The 24,605-nt window shown below is 51.6% G+C and overlaps 8 protein-coding genes and 1 non-coding gene across 9 annotated transcripts; 5 read left to right on the top strand and 4 right to left on the bottom strand.

Annotated features, from left to right (window-relative positions):
• Positions 1-1,285: 1,285 nt before the first annotated feature.
• On the bottom strand, positions 1,286-5,888 carry ASPACDRAFT_45684 (uncharacterized protein; the record flags this gene model as incomplete). Its single annotated transcript, XM_020201653.1, has 10 exons — positions 1,286-1,624; positions 1,678-1,807; positions 1,861-1,989; positions 2,042-2,381; positions 2,432-3,843; positions 3,903-4,239; positions 4,723-4,812; positions 4,862-4,930; positions 4,984-5,309; positions 5,503-5,888. The coding sequence occupies 10 exons, from the start codon at positions 5,886-5,888 to the stop codon at positions 1,286-1,288; spliced, it is 3,558 nt and encodes a 1,185-aa protein (XP_020053932.1).
• A 492-nt stretch (positions 5,889-6,380) lies between these two features.
• On the top strand, positions 6,381-7,804 carry ASPACDRAFT_62585 (M20 family metallopeptidase; the record flags this gene model as incomplete). The annotated part of the gene is made up of 4 exons (XM_020203797.1): positions 6,381-6,488; positions 6,555-7,309; positions 7,360-7,503; positions 7,558-7,804. 4 exons carry the CDS (start codon positions 6,381-6,383, stop codon positions 7,802-7,804), a joined length of 1,254 nt encoding a protein of 417 aa, XP_020053931.1.
• A 137-nt stretch (positions 7,805-7,941) lies between these two features.
• Positions 7,942-9,572, bottom strand: ASPACDRAFT_45682 (fungal specific transcription factor domain-containing protein; the record flags this gene model as incomplete). The annotated part of the gene is made up of 4 exons (XM_020201652.1): positions 7,942-8,645; positions 8,698-8,834; positions 8,887-9,282; positions 9,352-9,572. The coding sequence occupies 4 exons, from the start codon at positions 9,570-9,572 to the stop codon at positions 7,942-7,944; spliced, it is 1,458 nt and encodes a 485-aa protein (XP_020053930.1).
• Positions 9,573-10,034: 462 nt separating this feature from the next.
• ASPACDRAFT_t240 lies at positions 10,035-10,106 on the bottom strand. The gene has a single exon. It is a non-coding gene; the product is annotated as a tRNA-Met (tRNA).
• A 293-nt stretch (positions 10,107-10,399) lies between these two features.
• On the top strand, positions 10,400-10,906 carry ASPACDRAFT_80412 (uncharacterized protein). The gene has a single exon (XM_020205649.1). The coding sequence runs from the start codon at positions 10,444-10,446 to the stop codon at positions 10,708-10,710; it is 267 nt and encodes an 88-aa protein (XP_020053929.1). The 5' UTR covers positions 10,400-10,443; the 3' UTR covers positions 10,711-10,906.
• Positions 10,907-12,272: 1,366 nt separating this feature from the next.
• On the top strand, positions 12,273-13,748 carry ASPACDRAFT_1858349 (NmrA/HSCARG family protein; the record flags this gene model as incomplete). The annotated part of the gene is made up of 5 exons (XM_020197599.1): positions 12,273-12,458; positions 12,512-12,646; positions 12,693-12,744; positions 12,826-13,337; positions 13,398-13,748. The coding sequence occupies 5 exons, from the start codon at positions 12,273-12,275 to the stop codon at positions 13,473-13,475; spliced, it is 963 nt and encodes a 320-aa protein (XP_020053928.1). The 3' UTR covers positions 13,476-13,748.
• Positions 13,749-14,842: 1,094 nt separating this feature from the next.
• ASPACDRAFT_45680 (glycoside hydrolase family 16 protein) lies at positions 14,843-15,988 on the top strand (the record flags this gene model as incomplete). The annotated part of the gene is made up of 4 exons (XM_020201651.1): positions 14,843-14,936; positions 14,994-15,274; positions 15,328-15,619; positions 15,678-15,988. The coding sequence occupies 4 exons, from the start codon at positions 14,843-14,845 to the stop codon at positions 15,986-15,988; spliced, it is 978 nt and encodes a 325-aa protein (XP_020053927.1).
• Positions 15,989-18,447: 2,459 nt separating this feature from the next.
• On the top strand, positions 18,448-19,787 carry ASPACDRAFT_123500 (uncharacterized protein). Its single transcript, XM_020196646.1, has 3 exons — positions 18,448-18,704; positions 18,784-19,131; positions 19,251-19,787. Exons 1-3 carry the CDS (start codon positions 18,700-18,702, stop codon positions 19,417-19,419), a joined length of 522 nt encoding a protein of 173 aa, XP_020053926.1. The 5' UTR covers positions 18,448-18,699; the 3' UTR covers positions 19,420-19,787.
• Positions 19,788-19,944: 157 nt separating this feature from the next.
• mirD (putative MFS siderophore iron transporter) lies at positions 19,945-22,141 on the bottom strand. Its single transcript, XM_020205648.1, has 4 exons — positions 21,892-22,141; positions 21,551-21,821; positions 21,138-21,480; positions 19,945-21,059 (listed from the first exon to the last, which is right to left on the bottom strand). The coding sequence occupies exons 1-4, from the start codon at positions 22,065-22,067 to the stop codon at positions 20,128-20,130; spliced, it is 1,722 nt and encodes a 573-aa protein (XP_020053925.1). The 5' UTR covers positions 22,068-22,141; the 3' UTR covers positions 19,945-20,127.
• Positions 22,142-24,605: the final 2,464 nt, after the last annotated feature.

The raw sequence follows: 24,605 nt of genomic DNA, 5'->3' as shown, positions 1-24,605 counted from the left end.
AGGCCCCATGACACTTTATATTCCTATCTTCTCCACTAGTGATAAGGTATGCATTGGGAGATACAAAGCTTCGCGCAAAGTCTTTGTACCAGAAACTTTGACATACATGGGCGTTAAAGAGCCGTTGACAAGGGAGGTAGTAAAACAACTCCATATTACAATAATAGACAGCCTCTTTGTCAGAGAAATTATCGGAATGATTCAGGGGTAGTAATTATCAAGTAACTATTGACAGACTCTCTTCGTCCCAGAGCTCCACAGGGGTGACCGAGAAGAGAAATTCATATCTTCTAGACACAGCGAGGTGTTTGGCAAACTTGAATCTACCGGCATAAAAAAGTGTGGAATAATGTCTTGAACCGTTCAAGACCGCTGCTATTATGCTCAGTTATGCACAATATAAAGCTATAATACAAGCGTAGCATAGATACAAAGACAAAGACTGTGACAGACAATGTAGTAGACATGACATGCCGTTAGTGGCGGGATATGACAAATAGGGGAGTGTAGTAAGATAGAAGTGAGAGCTTAGGAAAAGGCTTTTGGGGTGTGGCTCAAAACACGCACTTTCATGCTCACCGCACGCTCCAGGGCTGGTCAGTAACTAAGCTAGAACAGTCCGGTAGTTAGTAGCTTCCTAGCAGCCCCGAAGGAGCGTAGTTGTTATGTGATAGCGGTGAAGCATCGTATCAATCAAAACATCCCCGCTTTCCCCTCTTCAACCCCGCACTTCCGCATATTGCGTCGGATGAGTCTTTATCCCCAAGCTTCGTGGCTGAACTCTGACCTGCAGCTACTGTATGCCAATGCAAAGTTGCCGATGCAAAGTAGCTTGAGCTCGTCGGTTCCCTTGCTGCGGGGGTGAAGAGCCTGCGTCCGTCTTCATGGCGAGGCCGGACCGCTGTGTTCCTCTTCTTTCATCCTCACAGCTCCAGAGTCATGTAGAAAACAGTTTCCAACGACTACTTCCTGTTTTCCGAGGTTTATCTCCCCTCTAGTGACCGTGTCCCTCGCTTTATTATCTCATCGCAAAGGACGCATGATTCGTCGAGGGCTGCGCGCTGCGAACGGGTTAGCCGACGCCAGCGGAAGAAAGCTCCCTTATTCAATCACTGTCTATTCAATCGCCACTACAGCAAGCCCACCAAGAACGGCCATCAGAAAGCAGGGGTCGAAGTGAGGACCTCCGCAATTGCCGGAGAGAATCTAACCATAAGCAAAATTCCCTCTGGGTAGTAAGCAAGCCCACTCGCATACCACGCAGGACCGCAACCGATCAACACGCTTATATCAATCCGCTATCTCTCAAGATAATTTGCGAAACCGTCTCCTCGACCGACTTGAGCACAAATTTGATGTTGCTGGTATCCGTCGCCTGGATCAGATGCGGGTAGAGGTTTAGGTTGGCGCGGTTGACCTGATTGAATTTCCACAAGATAAATTTTGCCGCCTTGTTGATGTCGGCGCCGCCCTTGTAGTCCGGGAAGGTTTTCTCAAGCGGCGAATGCGATAGCTTTTCTTTGAAGAGGTCGACCTTGTTCAAGAAAAGGATCATGCTCGTTTTCAGAAACCATCGCGAATTCACGACTGAATCGAACAACAGTAGGCTTTCTTCCATGCGATTCTGAAACCAAAGATTAGTCTTGGCATAGTCTGCAATGATATCGAGGGCCGTACCTGGTTAGGTTCCTCCAGCAGGACCTGATCGTACTCGCTCAGCCCAACGCAGAAGGCTATAGCCGCGACGTTCTCGAAACAATGAACCCACTTCTTGCGTTCACTTCGTACGCCTCCAACATCGAATACACTAGATGGGATTTAGTCGCTGGATAAGTGTCAGTACTTGGGAGGAGCGCCTACTGAAGCTTGGTATAACCGATGGAGACACGGGTTTCGTAGATTCCGGTGGTCTTCGTCCGCGCACGCAGTACGTCCGCCTCCGTGGGTTGATAACCTTGTGCGGCTATTCGTTCTATGTTATCGAGAAAACTAGGTGCAAGTCAGTACCCAGTGGTCTGGTATAAATCGTTCGGGATCCTACTAAGGTGCTGAATCCATCAAATAAAACTTCGTTCGTTGCTCCATAAGCAGAGGAATAGCGGGGTCATGCCACAGTGCGGATATCAGTTTACAGGCATCGAGCGTGAGAGTTTGATCCGGCAGCAGACCCGTCTCCGACATTGGTAAACGGTACGATCGGGCCTCTTCAGTATGCGGATGTATTCCCAGCTCATTCATTGCCGTAAATAGCGCATCGGCGCATTCCAGGACATTTTTGTAGATCGTCGTTTTGTACCGACTCAACTCCTCCGGTGTGTATCCTTGCATGTACAGAACCTTCATCTGCTTGATGATTGTTGACTTGCCGGACTCCGCAGCACCTATACAAGTTGTCAGCAGCAGAGCCCTGTAGAATAGAAAGTACACTTACCAAGGAGAAGAAGCTTTTGTTCCGTCAGTCCGCGTAGGAATTTCGGCATGTTCCTGTGCTTGGACCGGGCCGCGTAATCGAGCAAAGTCTGGCCGTTTCCACCTTTGTAGCTCAGGTTTGCCCCATGTTTGACAAGAAGCTTGATCATATCTCCATTACCGTGCATTATTGCCGACCAAAGGGGCTCCTGTACAGCAGCTCCATGTTGAATCAGGAGCTCCGCTATTTCACCAAGTCCCAATTGCGCCGCTAAGCTAAGCGGTGTCCCGCATTTGACTGATACTACGTCTGTGTTGGCTTTTGTGGCGCTAAGCAGTAACGATGCCATCTCAGTATCACTACGGGTGATGGCGTGATGCAAAGGTGTGTATCCCGCTGCATCCATGATGTTAACATCGCAGAACGTGAGCAACGTGCGAACAATGTCGTGGTGCCCCAATTTGGAGGCAACATGAAGTGCTGGAAGACCCTCGTGTATCAAAGGAAGATTGCACACCTGCAATATCTCTTTCTTCCAATTCAGCGCTATAGAGAGAAGCGGTTCGTGGTTTTCTCGCACAGCCCATCCAAAAAGACTATGTAACTGAGAACGAAGGGAGCGGCCGCCGGGCTTCCATGGATGAAAGTTCCAGGTCTCGTTAAAGCACGTCGCAAGCTTCTCGAATTTTTCCCACATTGGGGAGTCCCTTGCAAGAGATCTCGTCTGGCTGACCCAGTTCACTGTAGCATAATTCAGAAATTTGTACTGGCTTCGATCTGGGATGGTTGATGTGCAAATACTGCGTAACTGTAGGACTCTCTGGGGCTTGGGACTATCTGGTACTCGAAAAAGGTATCTCAGAGACGACTTCAACGCCGGGCCTGCAAATAGTACAGGGTTGGGGACCACGGCGTCTCTCGTTACATTGCACTTGTGCTCGATCTGAAGGCTGAAGTTGGAAAAGCAAAGATACGCAATGCAGAATTCTCCGCAATTCATTTCTTCCTGTTTCTCATCGAAGGGTTGTTCATGGAGGGCTTTTTGAGGTCCCGGTAGACCATTTTTCACCAGATACTGTTTGATCGAGGAGTGGGCGAACCGGACGCAGAGGTCTATCGGGTCTAGGACCACAAGATTGGCGCAAGAGCCGATGATGAAGTCACGTTGGGGAAGCTTGTTGCTGTCGAATGCTGTGTCCTGTTTCTCAAACGCTACTGCCTCTCTTAACTCTACGACGTGCAGAGGTCGCGACGCGAAGCCAACCCACTTCAGCACTTTCAATGCTCGTATATCATCAGTGTTTATTCTGTTGGCGCAATAACGATATGTTTCCTCGAGATCCTTGGGCAATTGACGTAATGCTGAGCGGACTTCGGCGTCTGTGAAACAAGTGCTCCAAAGAATCTCAAGTTGAATATGCACCCAGAGGAACCTTGCGTCAAAACGTAAGCATAAAGGATGAAGTTTGGGATCAAGAGGTCAGAAACATACATTCCGGATGATTCGTTAAGTAGCACTTTCTTGATTTCTTCTAATAACAGGCGATCATCTGTGAGCTTCCGGTACATGGATTTATCACCGATACTATAGTCAATGTAGGCTCGAATATCGCTTATGGTGTTGTCGAAAGTTGAGGTCCGACCAATCCCAGGTATGAATGTTGCAATGTTGACATAACCTGGTATTTGGTCTCGGCTAAAGAGAAGAATGCGTTGCCCTTTGAGCTCTCTTGCTTCAGAGAATAGTGAGCGGATGAACGTAAGCAGAAGCTTGCATTGTTCTTCCTCCATCGCATCAAACCCATCCAAGACGTACGTGGCCATCGGCACTAGGTCGAATAGTTGTATGAAAATGTCCTCCAAGTTGTTAAAATCGGGCAGAATCCTTCTTCTTCCAAAGAAGGTTACAATCTCTTTTTTCAAGTGCGCTGGCCATGGTCCTGCGTTCCGATGAAGGAATTCACCCAGTTGCCTTATCAGACTAGACAAGACTGAAGACGCCCGCAGAGTCTCATTGTGGTCATGTTCACAATAAAAGAAGACGGTAGGAGCATGGTAGTCTGAGGGCTCGTATCGGATAGTTTCAATCACAGATGCACTAGCCTTCCAGTGTCAGCTCGGCTTCTCAAGGAAGGGCACAGTACCAACGCGATCACTGTCTTTCCAGACCCAACTGCATGAAAGTTGGTAGTCAGTAATCAGCCAACCACACGTATCTGGGAGCTTACTTTTCCCGGTGCACCATAACTTGTTCGAGCGTCTCTCCAACCACGCCTTGAATTCGAAATTTTCCAAGAACCATTGAGTCGTACCAGTCAGTCTTTTGTGCGCAAGCCTTCTATGAACCTGTTCGTGCTCGTAGCTAGAAAGCTGCTCTAGGAGCACCTCTTGCTCGTCCAGTTCTTCAAGTAATCAACAGCAGTTCGGCCTGAACGTGGGAACAAATCGTACCGTTGCGCTGTGAAACTACACTCTGAGACGAGCGCGGGGTCGGCGAGAGTGCTCCAAAAAGGTATGGTACTAGCAGAGCAGATCAGCCAAGAGATTGCCATGTCACGCCAGGAACAACCTACTGTTGCCGGTGGAGAGCTTTGATGGTTCGTCCTCGACTTGTTTTCCATGAATAGTTGACAGCAATTCCTTGGTGTAAGCGGCGGCTGTCGCCGCCGCATATCCCTGCCACACTTTACTCTTGTGGGAATCTGAGTAGTCGCAGATACCACGGACGACGAGACACGGGAAGCTGTCCATCAGGCCTGCCGCCTCCATCTCAAAGCAAAGTATGCCAAGTTCGCGGGCCAGCTTGTCCCTCAAGCGACCGTCCTTCATGACCTGATTCGCAGATGCGATAAGCCCGTAATGAATCTTCGGATCCTGTGAAGCGCGAATTGACCGCTTCCTGCGTCTGTTTAGATCACAATCCATACAGTTGTATTCTGGGTTCACATGATCATATTCGGAATCGAAAAGAATGTCACGGTCAGCGCCAGGGTATGCGTCGAGAAATCGCGGTTAGAAGGATTGGCGGGGGCTTGTTCAGTACGCCTTGTCGAGCAAAGACTCCCCCGGCCAACGATTTTCCATAATCATACTGTACAATGCCACCATAATCCCTTGTTGGCTTGCTGACAACCACATCTCCCAGTCTAACATCCTCCGACGTTCCAGGGACTCCCCCGCCGATGCCCACCATCAATCCGATTCGAATCGAGGGGAATGTCAAGCGGATTTGGCTCGCAATGGTGGCGGCTGATGTTGTGCCATACACACCGGAGGGAAGGCAGGCGATGACCACGTTGTGCACATGGATTCTACCAAGTATGTAGGTGTTGTCGTCGGTCGGTTTGGTCGGCAAATCGGGGTGTCTCTCGTCGAGCATCGCGGCCGCAGCTGCCATCTCCAAAGGCAGAGCGGAGATCCACCCGATTGTGTAATCATGGTGATGGAGAGCTGCTGAAGCTGCTGGAGTGGTTGTCATAATTATGGGATGTCATGTCTTCATTGCAGGATCAAGTTGGGTTGACAGACATGTGTCTGTTCAATTCCTGGGGGTCGTGTTTGCGAAAAGAAGTTGGTGGAATCAGAGAGGTGAGGGGGAAGGAGGGGGAGGATTCAGCCTCGTGTCTCATGCATGTTGCATGCATGCTATAGACAGACTGGGGCCTCAGGCTCGAACTCGACCCCTCTCCGGCAGCCACAACTGCGCCCCGCTAACGTGGCTAGTGTGGAAAATCGGTCGGATCGGGCGGATCGGTCCGACCGAAAAGTGACCCCGAAGCCGAAACAATGACAGACACCGCTTACTATCAACCGTTAACTTATCTGCTTCTTGCGGGGGTGTCTGTATGACCACATCCAGTACATAAGTCATGGGGCCCCCTCACATCGCACTTCTGCTCGTATATCTCATCTTGCATTGTCGCTTTGACCAGCTTCAGAAAGACAAAACACACGCTGATCATCCTGCAAAATGACCCAACTAACCGATCCTCTCCCTCTTCAACCTGCAGATGTTGTTTCCGAGACCACGCGAGCCATAGATGACGCGAGCGAAGAACTGCGCAGATTGAGTCTCGAGGTTAGTTGTCTCAACCTAACCCGCTGAGGTTCAGACCAGACAATAATCAACCCATATCTCCAACAGCTCTTCCACAACCCCGAAACTGCTTTCCAAGAAGTCAAAGCCAGCAGGCTCCTGTCCGACTGGCTCGAGCAGCGCGGGTGGTCCGTCACACGCAACGTTTACGGCATCGAGACCGCCTTCGAGGCACGCTTCTCCGTCCAGGACGGCGGACGCACCGTCTGCTTCAACGCCGAGTACGACGCCCTACCCGGCGTAGGCCACGCCTGCGGCCACAACCTGATCGCCACCTCCACGCTCGCATCGGCAGTCGCGGTCGAGTCGATGCTCAAGACCCGCAATCTCCCCGGGGCCGTCGTTGTGATGGGCACCCCCGCTGAGGAGTCGTACGGCGGGAAGTGGATCATGGCGAAGAATGGCGCATGGCGGGGCTTCGACGCCTGTGTGATGACGCACGGGATGCCGGACTTCAGCACGCCCGTGTGCATGACCAAGGCCTCGTGGAAGCTGCGGGCCAAGTTCCACGGCAAGTCAGCGCATGCGGCGGGAGCGCCGTGGACGGGGCGGAACGCCTGCGACGCCATTGTGCAGGCGTACACGGGGATTGCGTTGTTGAGGCAGCACATTGAGAAGAGTGAGAGCATCCAGGGGTGCATTCTGGAGGCCGGGAAGGTGCCGAATCTGATTCCGGATTATGCGGAGGGGATGTTCAGTGTGCGGGCACCGACGGTGAAGCAGATTGAGGCACTCCGGGCGAGGGTGGAGCCTATCTTTCACGGTGCGGCCGCTGCGACTGGATGCACGGTCGAGTTGGATTGGTACGACTCTCGTCCTGGATCATTAGGGACGTGCTGATGTGAGACACTAGGTTCGCTCTTTATGAAGACGTCGTGACGAACGAGACGCTCGCAGAGCAGTACAGGCAATACATGATACAACATCTCGGCCTAACTCGCGAGGAGATGCTGCCCATAGCGGAGGCGAAGATAGCCCACGATTTGGGTGGGAGCTCGTAAGTGCTTATCATCACTCTCTTCAATATCCTGCCACTCACCTCCTGTGACAGGGATTTCGGCAGCTGTTCTTACATCTGCCCTGGCATTCAATCCGTCTTCAACATCCACGCAACCGATCTCCCCCATTCGACAGGGTTCAGGGAAGCAGCGGAAAGTGAAATCGGGCATGTCGAGGCACTGCGAGCAGGAAAGGCCAACGCGCTGATCTGTATCGATGTCTTGCTTAATGACGACTTTGCTTTGAGGATGAAGGAAGATTTCAACAAGGCGATGAAGGCTGCTGGACGCTTTCAGTAGTCGTGGTCGATTCACCCTTCGTCGTCAATGTATATACCATGGATAACTATGTACAACATCTTTTTCCATGAATCTCTCCAGAGCCAGCACTCTAATTCAATTGCGTCCTTCGTAACACTGGCGCACATCTTCTTGAATCATATATCCAAAAGATTTGGAATGTCAAAAAGAGATTCTCCCGCAGCTTGATCCATTTCTGCCACAAGACCTTCTGGGGGTAGAGAAGTCCGCACCACCTGCTCCAGCACTCGCAACTCGCTTCGGACACTATTAGCAGATTCTGCAGCCCCGGCCTCTTCTAGCAGCTGGGCCCCCTGACGTAGTCTCGAAAGCACAAGCCCGCAATTCACAGCTCCACGAGCGAACTCGAGAGCTCTGGGCATGAACTCCAAAGCATAGTACGTAGTCACAAGATTATAGTCTCCCGAATACGGCAGCATTTGTCGGAATTCCTTCGACTCAAATTGAGTTTGGAGGAGAAGACATGCGCTGTCCAGAGCTTTCTGAACGAAAGCCATCCTGTTGGTATCTGCGCTTCCGTGTTGAGACTCCTTCACGTGCAAAGCGAGACCGTTAACGTGGCTAAACTCGACGAAGCCATGAGATACTGCAGCTTTCAAGTAGGGCCAGGAAACATACATCTTAAGAAATGCGTAGGGAACCATAAAGCGATTCCGGTCTTGCTTCTTAGCGAAAGTCTGATAGAGCGGCTCCATGCTGTTGTTGATATGGTAGAACCAGCGGTCAATTTTCTGATCAAGGGCTCTCAATTTCTGAACAGCACTATCAGATAGTGGATTTAGTCGCAATTCTGCGTTGGCAATTTGCGTTTTGGCTTCGGCTGTAGATTGTCAGTTGGTGGTCGTCGCCCTGTGACGGGAGAAACCTCATACCGGTAATCGAAAACCCCTGCAAATACGCGCAAAGTCGATAGTCCACCGGTCTGCAGTGAGGAGAAACCAGAAGTTGAGAGGCAACAGGCAGATAGTCCATGATATTGTAGATGACGAACGGTCGATCAAGATTGATCCTCATCGAAACAGTCAGTCTATAACTCAGCTTTTAATGGCGTTCGCGCTTACATCAGGTCAAAGCAACACAACGAGAGCCACGTTCTGGCGGAGCCGACTAAGTCTGCTGTGTGTTCGACAGAGACATCGCCTAGATGTAACGCAGCCACATTCAAGCCCAGTTCCGCGGCGATTGAAGCGACATATCCCCATAGACGATGCCTGCCAGTCCAAGCGGCGAGAAGCATCATAGCCTGGACAGTGTATAGATCTATGGCGCCAGAGAATGTGGTGCCGATCATCTGATCTGCTGCGACAAGATAGGTGGTATACTTCTCGCGATGAACTGCCTTGGATGCAATGACGCAGATCACTGTCGCCATCAGAGGTTGTTTGCGGATGACGTGCGCCGCTGAGTAGAGCTGGTCATCCATAAATGCGATGACTGTTCGGCAGTGCTCATCGAAGCTGAATTTCACGTAAACATATACATTCACAAACCTTTAGTGAGGGTCTTGGCAGAAGCCGTGCACTCACAAATTATACAGCTTCGCCCACTCATCCTCAGTAACCGTACCAGATCGCACGATGTCAAACGAGTCCGTATCCTTGGCTCGATTCCCGGCGAGCAGCTCATCATTCGACAAGGACACCTCACGCCCACTCTTTGTACTAGAATCCAGCCGGTCGCACAATCGAGAGACGGTGCTTTGTAGTTCTCTCAACTCTTTCTGGTGTCTCTCTTCCAAGCTATTCATCCGCTGTTCCAAGGAAGACCATTTATCACTGCGATGTGAGCAGGAAATTCATGGCCAACGCAATTGTATCAAACTCACTCTAACTCTTCAGCAAGGTGTTTAGACCTGCTCGAGGCACGCGATGCCCGGGGGTTGACAAAGACACATTCATCGCGGCTCGCTTTGCACCTCGCACAAGGGACTTTGCCGGGACCTCCACATTTGAGTTTCTGTCGTCGGCAGCGTAGGCATGCCGAGACCGATCTGGTTCATCAGTTCCAGAACGAGGATGTAGGAGCGAGAAACAATGTTTACCTGCTTGTAGTGTCCATCGCCCTCGACTCGGGATACTTAATTGTCGCTGGTCCGGATGGTGACGGGTAAACAACACGATAAGACCGGTCAGCCGATAAGTGCTTCGGGGTCTGCACCGGTCGGATCTCGGAACGAACAAGAAATCCAAAAAAAAAATAATGTTCAAGCTAGCATGTCCTGGTTTCGATCCAGGGTCCTCCGGGTTATGAGCCCGGCGCTCTTCCCCTGAGCTAACATGCTGATTTGATGTAAATGATTTCTTAGTCTGGTTACTTACAACAAAATTAGGTCGTCCACTATGACATTATGTCTGGGGTGTTATTTGAGCTGAATCGCATGCAATTTTCAGCCTTCACTGGAATCAAGTCGAAGTCTCTTCTTATTTTTCTCGACCACATCAGAACAGTCGCTGTCCCAACTTCAAAATCTCGGCAATTAGAGCTCCCTGCTGACCCACGGAAGGAATGCGATCAGCGATCCAGTTTCGTTGATGTTCTGATGGCGTAAACTGCCCGGCATTTATGAAGGGCCAGAAAAGAAGGTGTGCACCGGCATCTCTTGGAATACTTGGGTCATCATGCCTAAGGCGCTTGAGTGGGTTTGTGATCCCGTTTGGGCTGCTACTATCAAGCAACTTCAAGTGATAGCCACAGTGCTGTGGGGCTGTTGCACATATCTCCGAGCTCAGCTGGTACAGCTTCCTCAAGGTTTGACGATGCTGTATCGGATTAGCCATCATGCAGGGCTGTGCAGATACCGTACTTTTCTCGCATTGTTGGCGAATCTCATCAAGCAGAATTATCCGACATGCTCGAAGGTTATTCCAGTTATAAGCGATCCATAGGTCTGGGTAGACATGGAAGTCCTCTCCAAAGACCAACTCTGACTTCACTAACAGATTAAAACTCTCAAATTGCCAAGAGGATGAAAAGGTGTCTGCTAATGAAGCCAGCTCGCTGTCAAGTGCCTGCGCGGCGATGATTATGCTCTGTGAATCTTGTGTCCTTCCCGATCGCAGGTCAGCACGAAACTCGGTCACCAGGATGATCATCTCCGACAACCGCCATGCAGGATTGTTCGTAGTATCAACACATTTCAAGGCCTTTTCATGCAGTAGGACTAGATCACCCGGTATCGGAACCGACAAGATAATGCAATGTACCGAGATACATGCGAACAGGTGATGAAATAACTGCTGTCTCGGACAAGACGAGATAGACTCGTCTCCTCGCAGACACAACAGCGTCGCGGCGCCCTTCACATGCGCATAGCGGTTTGGGATAGTTCGCCTAGTTTCAGCGGTATGAGACTCGTAGGAGATGAGAAGCAGTATCGAAATGACGATCGCATCAGTTGCCGCGTTTACTTGGGATGACGAAAGTGCTGAATTGATATATCGCAAGGATCGGACATATTCAGCCCTTGCTTCGCTCAAAATTTCGGGATACTGATACTTGTGAGAGTAGGCCGCGAGTCCGACTGCACTCAGACTGGTGGCAACCATCGGGTCTCTTAGTACCTCCGCGCTGAATGTATAAAGGTATTCATTATAGCCCCGGATCGCTCCGGTCGGTCGCAAGACATGGTTTGCTAGGTAGTAATCGGTTGCACGGCAATGTAGAGGCTGCACTACCTCCATCGGAATACTTAAATCTAGATCAAGGTACTTCCTCTTATGTATGGTAGAGAGGTTTTGCTTCGCATTAGAAGGTGAATTCCGGGAGGTGGTTCTGCGCAATGACTTGTAATCGTTCGTCGCTTTTTTCTGCGGGTCACAATATATAAACATTCGATGAAGGGAGTCCGCGTCCTGCGGGCACTGCCAGCCAGATCGAACACATTGTGTACAGGCTGGTCGCAGCTTATCGCACTGCAAAAAAGTCACCTCATGAGACTTATAGATCGCAGCGAGGTAAGATGGGCTTACTTTGATCTTCCGCTTCCTGCAAGTTTGGCAGCCTGTTGACAGCCGTCCGTGGCGAACCATTGTCCCACATGAGGCCAGTGTCGTGGAGCGTGCCCCAGCACGTCAGCGCAACTGGTAATTATACTACCTTTGCAACTCGAAGAACAGATTGCGAATCATTACAAATACTGAGGATGATGTGAGCTAAGGTTCTCATGATGACAAGGAATCCAACTTAGTGAAGAGAGACTCCCAAGTCAGCACCTGCGGGCAGCAGTGACGCTAGCCCTATTTGGAAGGTATTGCGAATAAGCCAATCAGCGCTCTGTACAGCGAGTGTGAAGATATTCAAATCTATGGAGAATGAACCTGACAACCCCTCAATCGACGGTCCATGGAGATATAAAAACCGTCTCATAACTGCTCGATTGCTTCAAGAGAACAATCAAACTGTCACATACCGAGTCACCTTTCCCACCTAGCATACACAAATCTTCGACATGTCATCCGATAATAGAAAGGTCGTGGTGGTTTTTGGAGCCACCGGAACCCAAGGTGGCTCAGTCTCGAGAGCCATTCTCGGCGACCCTGATACCTCTCGGCAGTTTCAGGTCAGAGCTATCACTAGGGACCCTTCCAAGCCAGCTGCGTTGGCCCTCGCTCAGCTGGGAGCAGATGTTGTCAAGGTAAGCCTACACATCTGCTGATACAATACTACGGCTCTAACCACAAAGATCAGGCAAGCCTCAACGAGAAGGATGAAATCTATGCTGCACTTCAGGGTGCCTATGCGGTGTACCTAGTCACCAACATGGAAGCCTTTGATTATGCTGCAGAGACAAGGCAGGGGAAGCTTGTGGCTGATGTTGCAAAGGTAGGGTCGGCCTCTGGTACCCGAAAAATCGATCTAATCAAAACAGGAGCTGGAAATTAGGCACCTGATCTGGTCAAGTCTGCCGCATATTTCGCAGAGTAAGTCATCTCAGACCTCTTCCGGAGTAGTGAGTCAATCAACCAGTCGCACTCGACTAATCGTGCTGCTACTTGAAATAGTCACCGACAGTAAACTCACCGGCGCCGTTCACTGGGATGGCAAAGCCGTTGTTAACGACTACATTCGGTCTCTGGCAATTCCTCACACGATCATCAACATTGGAGTCTATGCGTCCTTTATTATAGACTTCTTCCTCGCTCCTCTATCCACTGATCCTCCAACTTTGAGCCTGTGCTTGCCGGAGCCTGCCAACATCAACACCCTGCTGCCTGTAGTTGACGCAGCAGCCGATGTCGGCAAGTTCGTGAAGGGTATTCTGCTTCGCCCAAAAGAGACAATTGGCAAACAGTTCGATGTCGCGGAAAGATACTACACCGGCAAAGAGATAGTGGAGACCTTGAACAAACTGGGCAGGTCTGTGGTCTGCCAGACCCTGCCCAAGGAGACGTTCAAAGCTGCACTTGCCTCCAGGGGACTACCTGAATTCTTCCAGGAAGACTTGTGCCAGGTCTTCCAGTACATTGAGGAGTATGGCTACTTCCATAATAACACAGTCGAGGAGGCTCGCGAGGTAATACCCTGCCAAAGTCTGGTGAAGAATGATGTAATGCTAATCTTGTATCATGACTAGATTGCAAGCGAACCACTGATCTCGTTGGAGGAAGCATTTAGACGCCATCTCGAGCTTGTCAAGTTGGGAGATAAATAAAAGTTTTGCATTGGAGTGGAAAAATGCTCAGTACCGTGAATGGGTGAGTATCGAATGGATGGTATTTGTGGAAGTCAGTTGTTGGGTGGGGTATTTTGCTTGGGTCTTGTCGGGCGGTTAGCATTTAGGATTAGAAACTGGATGCCTTGCTGCCTTGCTGCCTTTCTGCCTTGCGGAACCCACTGGTTCGCTGTACGTAAGATCACGTGACCTCATGTCCTCTGGCTTCCGGGGAGTGTGACCCAACTGTGGACGCCTTTGAAGCCGGCCAAGAGGCCTCGCAAGATACCCCAGTTCCAAGGTCGGAGAGTCTATATTTAAGCATGAACCAACGGAGACTCTGGCGTGGTCGTGATACGTAAGGCTTCGATCACGTGCAAAGCAAAAACGGACTAGCGGGGAGGTTGTCTACGTAAGACACCCGGCCCAGGAGACGGTGGAGTTCGAGTCTTTGTTTACAATCTCCCACAGTCCTAAGCCTTCAAAGCGTGTTTCAGCTCTCGCTACCCCTATTGCAAGAGCATGCTACTATATCGGTTGTTGATATTGTCTCCTGGCTGACAATGACCGGCAATGATTGGAAGGGGGAGTTCGCAACATCACAGTTTCAGACATTCATGGGGCGGCGGCTGAGGGGTTGTCGACTTGCGATGGGCTTATCTGCAGATCCTGTGGGTAGGAACGATGAGCAACCATCTCGGTGTGGCTTGATCAGTCCAATGGGTGGGTCCTGGGGAGAATGCATGCTCATACGTAGGCTCAGTGGCTTTCAGCGCCAAACGAGCACATGTACCGAGTAGTATATCGAATATCGAGGGAAGATCCACCGCGTTTCCACTGTCCACGACGGCACTTTCCCTCTTTGAGACGAGCGCCCTCTTGCCGGCGGAAAAGTATTCAAGAAGACGTTGACAGTCGCTCTGCAACATGCATGCTATCGAGCACGCAAGCCGCCCAGTCATCGTCCAGTCAAGCTTTTGCACCAGTTCATGGCCCCATGGCCCGCGAACAATTACATAGCAAAGGCTGTCGTCGTCGGCCAACAGTTCCACCCACCCCGCCAATGAGAGCTCGGATACCTAATATGCATACGTCCTTCATTTCACCCGGTGGAGGCGCCTTTGATCAGAGACGAACTTAGTCCCAAGGACGACATATTCGCTGTTGCCTTCGCACGCTGCGCCAGCCCCCCTGACAGCCCACCTGCGCCTTGGTCGCGCTTGCCCATAAACCTCCGCCACTTCCCTGTCCTCGCTCCAGCCATCGGACGTTCGCTCTCTATATCTCTGACGAAACTCTCCTCGTTCGTTTCTGAAACTTCTCATTCGTTTATCATCACACATTCGTTACACACAGCCAATACAGCCATGAAGTCCTACATGCAGTGGGCCGCCGCTGCCCTCGCCGCCGGAGTGCCCTTGTGCGCAGCTCAGACTTACACCGACTGCAACCCTTTGAACAGTATGTTGATGCGGAGAACTCGAGTCTGAGCCTATCGCTAACTGATCGTCACAACAGAGACCTGTCCCGCCGATACTGGTCTCGACCAGTGGTCTTTCAGCACTGATTTCACCGTCGGATCTTCTGCGTTCAACCAGTGGACCACGACTGCTGGCACGGTCAACAGCACCTCCTTGGGTGCCAAATTCGAGATCAAGGAGGAGGGAGATGCTCCCACTATCCAGACTGATTTCTACATCTTCTTCGGAAGAGTGGAAGCCAAGTTCCGCTGTGCCAACGGTACCGGTATCATCAGCACTCTTGTGATGGAGTCCGATGACCTTGACGAGATTGACTGGGTATGTTCGGGTTTCCAACAAGTAAAACAGTTAAACGCTGACCACTATCCCAGGAACAAATCTCAACCTTCGACACTTACGTCCAGACCGACTACTTCGGTAAAGGCAACACCACAAGCTACGACCGATACACCAACGTGGATGTGACCGATCCCATTGAGGAGTACCACACCTATGCCGTTGACTGGACTGCGGAAAGAATCGAGTGGATCCTCGACGGAACTGTGGTCCGCACCCTCGAATACGCCGACGCTGTGGATGGCACGAACTTCCCGCAGACCCCCATGGTTGTCAAGATCGGAATCTGGGCTGGTGGCGACCCCAGCAACAGCGCTGGAACTATCGGTAAGTCCACTGCAGCACTCAAGGATCATCGATGTTGTTTTGCTAACGTAATTCGCAGAATGGGCGGGTGGCGAGACTGACTATACTGCTGGTCCCTTCATCATGTACCTCGAGTCGGTGAACATCACCAACTACAGCCCGGCATGCAGCTACACCTACTCCGACAAGACCGGCGACTACACCAGTATCACCAGCTCAAACTCCACCTGCAACGCCACTTCCACCACCACCTCTAGCAAGAGCACCTCCGCCAGTGGCTCGGCTGTTGCCTCCAGCTCTGGTGCTGTCTACACTGGTGGCGCGAACAGTCTTTCCTATGGATCTGCGATTTCCATGGTTGGCGCTGGTCTTTTGGCTGCTCTTCTCTAATCTGAAGCTTCGAGCCCATGCTCTGACTGCGTCAGATAAGGCGTCTTCATTACTTTGTATATATAGACCAACTCCGCAAGATAAATACCAGATGACCCTGTTTGTAAGGAGTAGTCTCCAGAGAAATGCGACCCGTGTCCCAAGCTTGATATGTAGTATTTGCGAGGTCCAAAGCCCGTGTTGCGATATTATATTTTGAGATTGCAACAGCATGAACAGATCGAGCACGTGGTCTTGCCACCCTTGCTGCCTCCACTCGAGAAGACAAGATAGCCTTTATTTCCCTCTACCTTGCGACAAGCTAAACCAGCAAGAAATCTCAATATCGATCTTTGCATACTCTTGAAGCTTTCTGAATCATGTGATCCCCAATCGACTAACTCCGAGATCCGCAGCCAGAAGCCCTTGATCGAGACTCCCTAGTCTCTTTCCTATCTGTTTGACAATGATGGTGGAGTCGGGCCTAGCCGAGTAGCCTCCCCGAGCTCGGAGTTTGCCGAGGCCCGAGGCCCGCCCTGTCCCACCCCGGGGTTAATTGCTACTCATGGATTGACCTTTGCAAAACTGGGTTTGATTTACAGATAAACTGAGCAAAGTCTGTCATACATATAGGGCCGACAACACCATGAGAAAGAGGAGACATGTAAGGCTACATTGACCCATGTCTGACTGCAGAATCGGGCATATGAGTACTCCGTAGTAGAGGTTAATATGCAGAAGCCGTCGAATTAGCAGACCTCGTGTACGTCAGCCGCGAATATCCCATCCCTGTCGATGGCCGGTTATGTGGACCTACCGTATACTCAGCACACCCTAGGTAGGCCATGGTAGACCCGGGAGGAGGAAATGAGACCGACGCCGGGAAACGGAAACGCGGCTCGGAGCTAAGAACTTGCAGCCGAGTCGACGAAAAAAACAATGACCGATCAGAACTGCCAACTCGCCGCCGATAGCCGAGCTTCCCACAGTTGCGTCTCGAGTTGCAATCTGGCGAGACAATCTAGATACGCGCTAGGCAGGGTAATGACTCCAGGAGGCTCTGCCATCAGTCGAGATTATTGGATCTCAGAGATCACAGAGATCCGTCTTTACCCACCTTTCCGTGTCAGAAGCCGCGTGGATACATTAGGGTCTCAAGCAACAGGCGATCTTAAGTCTCGTCTTGGATCAAACAGGGATCATAACCGTTGATCGGCTGTCATGAGCTCGCCAATGCTGACAACAAGCTTCGCTGAGCCTAGCGAAGCTCGAAACAAAAGGCTTAATCTTATGCGATCCACACCATTCCCGAATTTCCATCACTCCTGGGCGACACTTGTCTTCGGAATGACTAACACTGCAATTACCGAAGTGACGCTTTTCTCTCTATGAATGATACTCAAGCTTCCAAAGGGTCCAAGGGCCCCATATAGTCCTTTCCAACCCCGCCCCTCATTACCATCGTTCTCGAAGCTGCGACGCCCGCTACTATGGCTTTCGTCCCGTGTTCCTCGAACGCCTACATCGACAACCTCGGCTCCTGCTACCGATCCTGATACTCGACCTTTCTCCAGGGGCGAATCCCCAGCGGCACATGTGGCACGAACTAGACAGCCCTGGCCGCCAGCACCTCCACCTCAACGCTGCAATGTTACCTGTAACAACGCGCATGCGCCCTCAGCCAAATGGACGAAAGAAGTGCTTGAATGTACCGGTGAGAGGTGCGACAATATCACGGGGAGTTTCAACTACACAGATCGGGCGAATGGGAACTTAGAGCTGCGATCTGTGTGTTTGTATGCTCGAGGTACATATGCATAACCGTCCACTTTTCCCCTGTGACAATGTGCGGTGGGGTCGCGAAAGCTGACTCATGCGGGCACAGGGACCGGTACTTGCACTTCTTCCGCGTCGAGAATGTCGACGGCTGAGGTGTTGGTGGGGTTGCTGGCGATGAGTCACGCATTCTTTGTCAGGCAGATCAGAATTGGTCTTCTGGTGTCGTACTTCAGATACGACCCATGAGCCTTTTGATCTCAATTGAAGATCTGATTGATGGTAGGGGACTGTTACTGGGAAAGGCATCATCTCGAGACTGAGACCTGTGCTGGGTGACCAGATCGTTCCGGTGCGAGAGCAAGCTACGACAGTGGTATGTTACGAGTATGACGTACCTAAGGCTTGAGGTATAGCGAGATTGAGTCTGTGGACCGGAAGCTCAACGCGGCATTTTCTTTTTGTTTATGAGCGGAGAAACTACTTTCAAAATTCCAGAGTTGATAAGGATATTCAAAGATCCAAAAAACAAAGCTTCGATTTCCCGAGGAATGACGCTCACAGGCACGATGATAAAAGTACTGGCTTCCTTAGCAGTAAGTTTTTTGAATCATTCACTGCGCCATATGAAGTCAGTGGTTGCAATGTGCCAGGCAGCCGCTGCGGGGACAGGCAGCAAACCATGCACGGCGCAAGGAGGCACTGTACAGTACAGTACTATATTTCAATTCACTTGGAGTAACACACCAAATAGTGACACTTGCTAAATCTGCTATAATCCATTACCATCCCTCTTACTTCCTTCCACCTTGTCACTCTCTCACCTTTTTACTTTTCTCATCTTCCCACCTTACACACTCTCTGCCTCTCCGTCTTCAACTCCAGTCTTGCGTCCTCACCTCCACAACTGTCATAAGAACCTACCTACCGTGCCTCAACACGAAGCCACACACAAAATGGGGTAAGTGCGAGCTCACCAATCTCCCCATCATCCTCAACCCCAGATCCCAGTCAGGGGACTAACGCTCTCGCGCCTGAAGCTACACCCACTACTTCCACGTGAACTCCGCCAGCGAAGGCTGGGCGGCGATCTGGCCGCGCCTGATCGCCGACACGAAGACGATCATCGCCGCCGCGGGCGTTCCGCTGACCGGGCCTCCCAAGTACCACCCCAACGGGTACGAGATGACCACGCCCCCGATCGTGTCCGTGGACGAGGGGATCGATCTCAACGGGGTGGGCAAGAACGGCCACGAGCCGCTGGTGATCGGCGTCCAGGAAGACGGATCTTTCAAATTCGTGAAGACCGCCCGCAAGCCCTACGACAAGGTGGTGGCGTGTGTGCTGCTCCGGGCCGCGATGCTGGCGCCTCAGGCGGTGAATGTCAGGTGCGTAGCTAGCTCTTTTCTGTTTCCTTGAATCGTTTCTTAGCTTTCCCCTCGTTCCTCGATTTCCTTCGGACATTGAGAGGCGTATGCTGACGATTCAACGTGGCGTGCTCGCACAGTTCCGATGGCTATTGGGATTATGATCAGGAGTGGATCCCTGCGAGGGTGCTATACCAGCGTCTGTGGCCGCAGGACAAGATTCATTGTCCGTGGAAGGAGGAAGAGGCAGTTGACGAGGAGATTGTCGACAACCCCGGCGGCGGCAGCACTGGCTGTGCCCAGCAATAGAGGAGGACCAAGCCATGGAGAGGTGGGATATCCGGGTTCTTGTAGCGTCGGACGCCTCCCGCGCTGTCGGATTCTCCTACTCTGGACGGGTTGCGCTTCTGGTTCCGTTCAAATGCTCGCGACTTCCGCTTCTTGACCAAGCTGTGTCTCTCGGTATGGGGAACAGATCAATTAAGTTATGTGATCTTATGCAGGAATTGACTGCTATGGCTGTCGCCACACTCTCTTGTCCATCGACTAGCATAGTACTGGCAGACTTCAAACTCTTCTGCATTGTATCAGGAGTTATGCCCCTCTGCGCGCTTCAAGTCGCTTGCCATGTTTTAGAACTATGCATTCAGCTCCAGAACCCGAGTGAAAGATACAGCCAACTAACACGAGTGCCATAGCATAGTAGGCACCTCATGGGGCGTGATTCTCCACGTGCATCCCACCGTTATTAAGCATTGCTGCTGAGAGGGTCAAGCGCGGGAACACATACTGCCGCACTGAAGCGTTCCTGGATACGAGATCGAATGCCTAAATGCCGTGAAAAGTGAGTAGTATTTATTAGATTTATAGCACTATTAGAACATAATGGAGGACTTTGCATCGACGCCAGATCGTCGCTCCCAAAGTTTACATATAATGTTGAGAAAGTCTCAGCGACCGGGGTTACACCACCCCACGACCTACCCACCAGCACTAGCTCCACCCCGCGCCTGTACTCTAGAACAGCACCTTGGTGACATCCTTGTTCTCCTTGATCTTGATGTTCTTGATCATCAGCACCCAGGCAATTGACAAACCCATCAGCGCCGTACCGGCGATCATCATATTACGCTGACTGGAGGCGTATGCATTCTGGATGGCGATGCGGGTCTCCGACCCAACCGGAAAGCTGAGCTGAACATCGAGCGACTCGTAGATCTCCTCCCACTGGTCGAGGGTATCGGCGGGGAGATACTGGCGCAGCTTCTGGGGCAGGGTGTTGGTCCAGATGGCGCCGGAGACACTGCTGCCGACGGCGCCGCCGACATTCCCGAAAGTGCTGAGCAGGGCCAGCATGGCGGCGTACTCCTCGTGGGAGGAGGCAGCCAGGACGGCGACCTGCTCGATGAGGATCAGGGTGCCGCCGCCGACCGCCAGGAAGATCTGGCACATGCACATGTAGCCGACGGAGTGACCGGGGGTGCGGAAGTAGATCATCAGCCCGCTGGCCAGCAGGTACAGCGGCACTGCCCACAGCAGCAGCCACTTGAACCGGCCCGTCACCCGGATCAGGTACCCGCACCCGATCAGCCAGATCGGGTCCATCAGGTCGAAGATCGAGCTGATGTACCCCGCCTGCGTCAGGCTCGTGTTGTACACCACCTGCAGGAACGAGGTGTAGTAGCTCGCCCAGCAGTAGTACGAGATCTGGTAGGTCGTGCTCAGCAGGCACGCCCCGATGACTGTCCGGTTGGTCAGCAGGTGGTACGGGATGAACGGCTTGGGCGCGCCCCAGCGCTCGTACACCACGAACAGCAGCAGCACGCAGAAGCCCACGACCATCATTGCGATGATTTTGGGGGATTTCCATTCGTCCTCCGTGTTGCCGGCGATGTTGAACGAGGTCAGGAAGAGGATCAGGCCGCCGATCATGAGGATGATGCCGCCGACTAGCAGGGGAGAGACTCGGTGTTAGATGGATTATTGCTGAAGGGGCTGAGATGGGCGTAGGGAAGGGAGATACATACCATCGAACTCCACAATGTAGAACCAGATGCTTTGCCACCAGGTGCGCGTGCTGCGGGGCTTGTATTGCAACCGACCCTCCTTGTCAGCCTTGCGCTTGGCCATCTCCCAGGTCAAGATCAACGGCAGGGCAACGACGGGCAACAGGATGCAGACAGTCCCATACGCCCAGCGCCAGTTCGTCTCGTGGAATTGGTTCGAGAGGGGTGCGCCGGCGAATGCGGTGATAATGTACGGTGAGGAGGTGAAACCGAACGCAATGCCACGGTTGCGCAGGGACGAGGTGTCGGAGGTGAGGACGTCCACGCAGAAGATCACGCCCGTGAAGCCGACCGTGTGAAAGGCCTAGGACAGACAGTGTGAGTTTGTTGATGCGTGCAATAGCTAAGAAGAATTTCGACTTGGAGTCACTCACCTGCGCAGCGCAGTAGGTTGCGATGTTGTTGCAGCCTGCCATCATGATCAAACCCATCATCGCGATGAGAACCATGATACCCAGACCGACCGTTCGATCCCACAGGTTCAGCACCTTGGCGATCGGCAGCAAGCACGCAGCTCCCATAACACTGGTGACGATGCTGATGACCGTCAAGAGTGAATGTGCTGAGAAGTCACTGGTGATGTAGGCTGACAGGTTGGCAGTGAGGTTGTTGTTCAGCCCACTGACAAAGTAGAGCATCCACATGCTATAGACCTTCAGTCAGTTTGTCCCCGGATCCCAAGACTCTCCAGGCACATAGGCTAACATGCACTCACCATCCATAGGAGAAATAGAGAGCCTTCTTGGACCAGACGGCGGTGACCGCCTCCGCCACGCGAACACCATCCTGTTGATCTTGGTTCTGGAGTGACGGATCGGGAGAGGCCTCGGGCTCGATGGGAAGAGGATTCTCATCGACTTGAGGGGCATGGCTCTTGTTGTCCAAGGCCATGGTGATTGAGCAATCGAACCGTGTCCGACAGGCAGAGGAGGCGGCGGGAGAGAAAGCGAGAAAGCGAAGAAAGAAAAAACTTTTGTCGATCTGCCAATCGATCCTTTGGGCTGCGGGCGTGAGACATTTTAAGAAGCCCTTGCACGGCCAAGCCTTGTCTGTGTCACGCCTGCGTATTCTCAATCAACTGGGTCAGCGATTCCCCTCCTAATGTCTTGGTTTTTGCTTGGCGACATCTCCAAGTGGCGGGCCTGGTCCGGGGTGGAACCCAGGATGCTGCATCTGATAAGATACCATCGCCACGCTAGGGTTGGGTGGTTCGCTGACACTTTGTGCTATTTCGCTAGAGCCTTGGGGGTTAAATGGTTGTTGGATGCTTCCTGCAGTAATGAAAACTCTATTCCATGTTCAGTCCCTCACAACAAATGAAAAAGATCATCGTGTGCTCCGTCAACGCAAATTCTGCTGTCTTCTTTCTCTCCCGTGCAGATACCTCTTCAGCCACAGCGAAAGGATGCAACATATGCAGCCATTTCAAAGGAGTGTGCAACAACAGCGTGTCATGTGTATCATCAAACCCCACCAAGAGCTGAGACGAGCACCGCTCCCCTCCCCTCGCCCGCCAAGAACAGCCAAGGATCTAATCAATCCGCAAAGCGGATATCCTCCGGAGCACATCGGACCACTCTCGAGTGGTTGCACTCGGTGGGTGAGCCAAGAGACGAAGACTCGTAACCGAGGTCGTGGCCGGACACTTGGCCCTCGTAGCCAAAGCGAGGAGCCAAGCCCGCGATTTCTTGGAGGGAGTCCTTGGCAACCATGCCACGCGGTTTCCATCGATGCAGAAAATCTGATAAAAGAACAAGTTCTTTCTGGTCAGTCTTGAGGTCTATCCATAAGGTAGAACATCATCAAATAATTCTCTACCTCTCCACGACTAGAATCAAGCTTATGTGAACGTGGAGGCCTAAATTCCAGAGCGGAGACTTTCGTGGTCCGCGGGCCCCGTAGGCGGGGCTCCCCATACGTCGGACCCTTTTTTGTCCCCCTTGTTAAGTGCCGTGTACCCTGATTCCGAATAATTGCCGCAGAAAGCGCCGCATCTGTGGCGATGATGATGCTGTGTTCTCCGCGGGAGTCTCACTCATTACTTCGAGCTTCATCATAACCCCACGCTACTAAAACGATAATATGATCCATCGTGAGATTATTGCGATGCGAAGGCTCTACTCGCGAAGTCGAGCTGCTGTTACTAGAATTGGCGATTTCCGTTTCTCACTAACTAGCCTACCACCATTTTATAAATTCGTGCCCCTGTTGCCGCATGTCAGATTGGTTTACCTATTTTGAGATTGCCGAGATGGATAAGATGTCTCACATCGAGTTTCTAGGCTGCCATCCATCTTGTTCAAAGACCATGGAAGAACGGTGGGCCTGTATCTGCTGAGAAGCGACATCTTGGCCATGCAGGTTAACACAATCAGATCCTTTTTCTGGCAGCTTGGTCTTCTTGGTTCCCGGGCGGGAAGCGGGTTGATAAGATTGATAACAGGCGCTGCGTTGGAAGAATCAGATGTATCTGGGAGTGCGTATTTTGAGTACGTGTATCTGTATGTTCCTTTCCCGAAAAATACACCGCACCCGGCTGGATATGATGAATACTGTCCTGTTCTCCATCAATTTCAGATGTCCGAGAACCACATCTTACATACCATCATGTCTGGTAGAGAAAAACAACGCAAGTCAACTGGTTTTGCTCGGCCCCTTAATTCTTCCATTGGCAGTCACAATTGCATAGCTCTGCCACCCTTGGAAATTCCAGTACGTTCATGTTCCAGCGATTGGAGTTTCGTACCTGCAAAAGTCGTACGGAGGATAGATAGTGAGATTCCAGAATCGGCCCCGGGCAATGCTGATCGAGAAACAGCCACAGCGATGAGAAGCTTGCCATGGCAGTATTTACTCAGTAGATTCTTGTTAAAAAGGTATTGTGTTGCTAGCCGCATCTAGAATATGGGTATCTACGGAATGCAATGTTACACATAAGAAAAATAGTGCAACTATCAAGCACATACGACCACAGGGTGTGGAAAACAGGGCTTCCCGTCCGCTCAGCCGTACTTAAGCCACACGCCGGGAGGTTAGTAGTTGGGTGGGTGACCACCAGCGAATCCCTTCTGTTGTATGTTTTTGCTCTTTAACTTCATTTTGACTGAGTATAATGGCTAGAAGTGGCTAAGGTAGTGGTTGGTCGTAGGTGCGCTGGTCCAGAATACAAAATGCACTTTCGTACTGTTAGGTCATGATGAACTTCAGTAGGGGCGTTTTCGTCATCCGCCACCTCTACCGGCTATAACAAGGGCCCCTCGCCCTCGCCCTCAGAGCTGCTGTGCGTCTTGCCGCTGCGACAGCCGTCTCTTCTGACGTGCGATCACCAGGTCCCATACTTGGGCTTGTGAGTCCCCTGCGCTAATAGGCTGTTCCATGGAGCCTCATCAGGACCCCGATCATCGCGTCCCGTGCTCGAAGAGAGCGATC

Source organism: Aspergillus aculeatus (genome assembly GCF_001890905.1).
Source record: "Aspergillus aculeatus ATCC 16872 unplaced genomic scaffold ASPACscaffold_13, whole genome shotgun sequence".
Taxonomy (NCBI): domain Eukaryota; kingdom Fungi; phylum Ascomycota; class Eurotiomycetes; order Eurotiales; family Aspergillaceae; genus Aspergillus; species Aspergillus aculeatus.
The sequence above is the reverse complement of the archived record's forward strand: the minus strand, read 5'-3'. Positions and strand labels throughout refer to the sequence as shown.

Bases quoted from the DNA above. Each gene is read 5' to 3' on its own strand.
- ASPACDRAFT_80412 (XM_020205649.1), top strand. From the start codon at position 10,444: ATGCCTAAGGCGCTTGAGTGGGTTTGTGATCCCGTTTGGGCTGCTACT.
- ASPACDRAFT_123500 (XM_020196646.1), top strand. The intron at 19,132-19,250 runs GTGCGTAGCTAG...GTGCTCGCACAG, and splicing joins CCTCAGGCGGTGAATGTCAG to TTCCGATGGCTATTGGGATT.
- mirD (XM_020205648.1), bottom strand. From the start codon at position 22,067: ATGGCCTTGGACAACAAGAGCCATGCCCCTCAAGTCGATGAGAATCCT. The intron at 21,822-21,891 runs GTGAGTGCATGT...GAAGGTCTATAG, and splicing joins CTCTATTTCTCCTATGGATG to CATGTGGATGCTCTACTTTG. The intron at 21,060-21,137 runs GTATGTATCTCC...CTCCCCTGCTAG, and splicing joins CTACATTGTGGAGTTCGATG to TCGGCGGCATCATCCTCATG.